The sequence below is a fragment of the Akebia trifoliata genome, chromosome 11, assembly GCF_017979445.1.
Source record: "Akebia trifoliata isolate Shusen 1 chromosome 11, ASM1797944v1, whole genome shotgun sequence".
NCBI lineage: Eukaryota > Viridiplantae > Streptophyta > Magnoliopsida > Ranunculales > Lardizabalaceae > Akebia > Akebia trifoliata.
In genome coordinates, this window is record NC_141385.1 from 11,184,468 (window position 1) to 11,188,095 (window position 3,628).

The 3,628-nt window shown below is 38.7% G+C and overlaps 1 protein-coding gene across 1 annotated transcript; it reads right to left on the minus strand.

The window, feature by feature from the left end:
• Window positions 1-1,200: 1,200 nt before the first annotated feature.
• LOC147390911 (Glutaredoxin family protein) lies at window positions 1,201-2,519 on the minus strand. The gene has a single exon (XM_086417319.1). The coding sequence runs from the start codon at window positions 2,426-2,428 to the stop codon at window positions 1,343-1,345; it is 1,086 nt and encodes a 361-aa protein (XP_086273445.1). The 5' UTR covers window positions 2,429-2,519; the 3' UTR covers window positions 1,201-1,342.
• Between the last annotated feature and the right edge of the window lie 1,109 nt (window positions 2,520-3,628).

Sequence of the window (3,628 nt, forward strand, 5' to 3'; positions counted from 1 at the left end):
TTAGGCTTTGCCTAGTCCATAGACCATGGTTTTGTCTAAGGACTAGTCCAGGGCACGTGCAATGCCCGCACATCACACGCACCAAGTAAGTGAGGGTGCACCCTCGCGGGTGGCCCTTAGGGAATTAATGCTCTTACTGGGTATCAAACTCACAACCTACGGGCATTAACTACTTATCAGTGCAAAATTGTCATTGAGCCAACCCCTCGGGGTCCAACAACTATATTATGTATAATCGATTTACTCAATTGAGTTCTAGCATGATAAGATGCATTTTTTATTTGACTCAACCAAGTTGACTTGATGGTTTGGCAAGTGATTGGATGAATTGATTCCATCAGATTTTGAGGCCAAGTCCGCTTGAAATCCAATAAGGTCAAGTTGACTCGACTACATTTGTTGTTGACTTGACGAGTTATAAAACCATACTAAAAACCAACTCGCTTTTTGATATTTTCCTAGATTCATTTAAACGATGAAATTTGAATTTTCACAATATTCATTTTCTCAAGCGTATAGGGTAATAATGGTACGTTATCTAGACCGTACACGTGTCCTAGCAGAGTAAGTGGTACTTGGAGCGAGCTAGTCCTGCCCAACAGCAGGACAGACCAAGTTAGTAACAATTGGTCTAATTGGTGGGATAGAACAACTTAAGAAGAAATCTAGTCTGCTTAGCAGAGCAGGCCTATTTCGAATATCTCTGTGATTCTGGATTATGCATGTCAAATCTGAAGATTTCGGAAGAGATTTCCCAGAAATCTTGGACTCAATCTCAGATATCCCAATTTTGTTTAGGATCTTTGCGATCAAGAGATTTACAATGATCACATCCTGATTAAGGGGGAAACTCTTATTTGAAGGGAGAACCTATAAATAGGAGAATTAACATAGGTGAAGAGATCTTCTTTTGACCAAGAAAGAAAGGGTTAAAACTATTGTCATTCTAGAATACTATTTTCTTTGTAATTCTAACTTGGACGTCGAAGGATCTTTGAGAAGTATTACATTGATGTTTACAGGAGGAACTGATGGGCTACTTCGGATCACTAGAACAAGGTCGATCAAGGTAAAATCCGATTCTGCCTCTATACCAAAGTGTTCGTATTTCCTACACAACAAATTCCTTGCAATCAAACATACCCTTTTTATATATAGGAAAGAAAGTGATAAATATTCGAACACACACAAAAAAGTATGTATTCCGACAATATAATTTATAATTTATAATTTATAATTTACAAACATTGATAGTTTTGTTGATAAAAATAAAACCAAAAATTACAAGGGGTCCCACCTGAATTATATTAATTTTCTGGAAAATATCGGATTCCAGAAAACATTAGTGACACAAAGGACACAGCAATAATCCATTCTCATTACACTTTGAACATCTTTCCTTCTTATCACCAATCAAAACCTTACAACTTCCCCCACACTCCAAACAGGGAACAAACCTGGCCCCACCACACCCCTCACACACTTTCCCTATTCCCTTTTCGATCCCAACTGAGTTAATCAACTCACTGAGTCGACCCAACTCGTTCAGCTCCACCACCTCGTCCACCCCACCTATGTGCCTCCCTTTCACAAACAACCTTGGCACACTTGCACCCTCACCTATTAGTTCCCTCAACTCGTTCAAGAACCCACCATGTAGCGACACGTCACGCTCATCAATCACCACTCGATACATTTCAATGATTGTCCTCGCTCGGTTGCAATCCTCGAACGTACGGCGTACTCCACGCAACGTAGTTGTGTAGAGTACGATCGAGTCAGCCCCACCGGGTGGGCACTTCTCTGGGTACTCACTGAGTGGGTTTCGTTTAAACTTAACACCGATTCTCTTATCCAAATTTGACAACTTTCCACTTCTTTCTCTCTCCAATCTATCTTTCACAATAAACAAATTCTCTCTCACCGGCTTAACAACCACTTCGGAATCAGATGATTTAACAACACCGAGTTCTGATTCAGTCTTCTTCAACTCGGGTTTCTTCAACTCAGGTTTCTTCGACTTGGATGAGAGCTTAGTTTCAAGCTCTTCAAGTGTGTGGAAGGAAAGGTTCTTGTGTATGGGTGGTGTTTGGATAGGCGTACTATCTTGAACCGGGCTGTTCTCGGGCTTGGGTTTTGATACAGGGGATGTTTTGGTTTCAAATGTGGGCTTTAGATCTTCTAAGACCTTACTAACCTCGGACCACGAATGAGGCCCATCAGGAGTGAGCTCGAACTTGTCGAGCTTCTCTAGTATTGGAGCCGGCACGTGCACAACCTTCTCTTGTTGCTCCTCGTGTTGATCATCGACCTTAAGCCACGGCTCTTCAATGGTACTGATGTCGAAGACAGCGAAACTCGTTGGAGCGGGGCGATACACATCCGAGACCATAGTTGCCTCAATTCGCTTAGATGAGGCACAACCCATTCTTCCTTAATTCTAGAACTAACTTTATTCTATTCGATAAGAGAACAATCTTTAGCGCTTCGACCCAGACTTAAAAAGGAGCTTATTATTAGTATGTGTTGGAGGGATTGAAATGTGTGGCTTTGATGACTGGTTTTATCCAATAGAATAAACAGTTTTTGTTATAAGCCTTAAGAACGATGAGTGGTAGTGAACTTGCCACGTGGTCAATTAGAAAATTGACACATGTGAATCAAACACATTCTAATGCTTGGATTACGTAGCAATTGATAAGGGAGTGGGTTGGCCTTGTAAGTATGTAGATAAGTGTGTGGTTGGAGATACTATGGGGTCAAGAAAACTGGACCACAGAGCACCTAGAAAGGACTAAGGATATGTATTATGCAAGGAAAATGTCTAATTTGGCCGCTTAATTTAGCATAATTTGTTCATATTTTGAGGATTTTTAAGAGAATTGTAAGGATTTTAACTCACATCATTCACATTTCCATGGCAAAGTGGTTTGGTTCTAATGTTAATTGGTTTGTCGATTCATTTGATTTGAATTTGAGTGTGTGGTTCATAAGTCACTAATTTAGAACGAACCCGATTTAAAAGGATAGGAAGAGATATTTCTATCTCCGTTTCAATTAGGTTCACTAGTCTGGATCTCTTGTATACATAATTCAATTATGTAAGTTGGTGCTACCAATGGATCAAATATTTGATTTGAAATCTCTTCAATAAGATTCGGGTCTTAACACTAAGATCCAGATAGATCAGAAAAAATCTAATTTGGTATGTAGATGCAATTTATTAGTAGGCATCAAAATCTTGGGATGGTCCTCACAAATTACAAAAATCAATTGAAAGTCCATAAAATTCATAAATGGACCCCACATATTCAAATTGAGCTCATTGGCTGGGATAGGCCTTTTAAATCTTGGATTTTGGGTTTTTCATAAATAAAATCCGTTATTCAATTAAATCAAAGTGATCCACTTATTAAATATTGAGCCTACACCCAAATAAATGAGTTTGACCCATCAATAATCCATAAAATTCTTAAAATTGAATTTGGACAAATTTAGCCTTTAAATGAATCAATCAAAACTCTCTTTAAATCAAAGGATAATTGGAAAACTAAATTATATTAAGTCTATAAATATCAAAGCCGCCTTCATTTTGAGAGAAACTTGAATCACTTTCTCTTAGAAGACA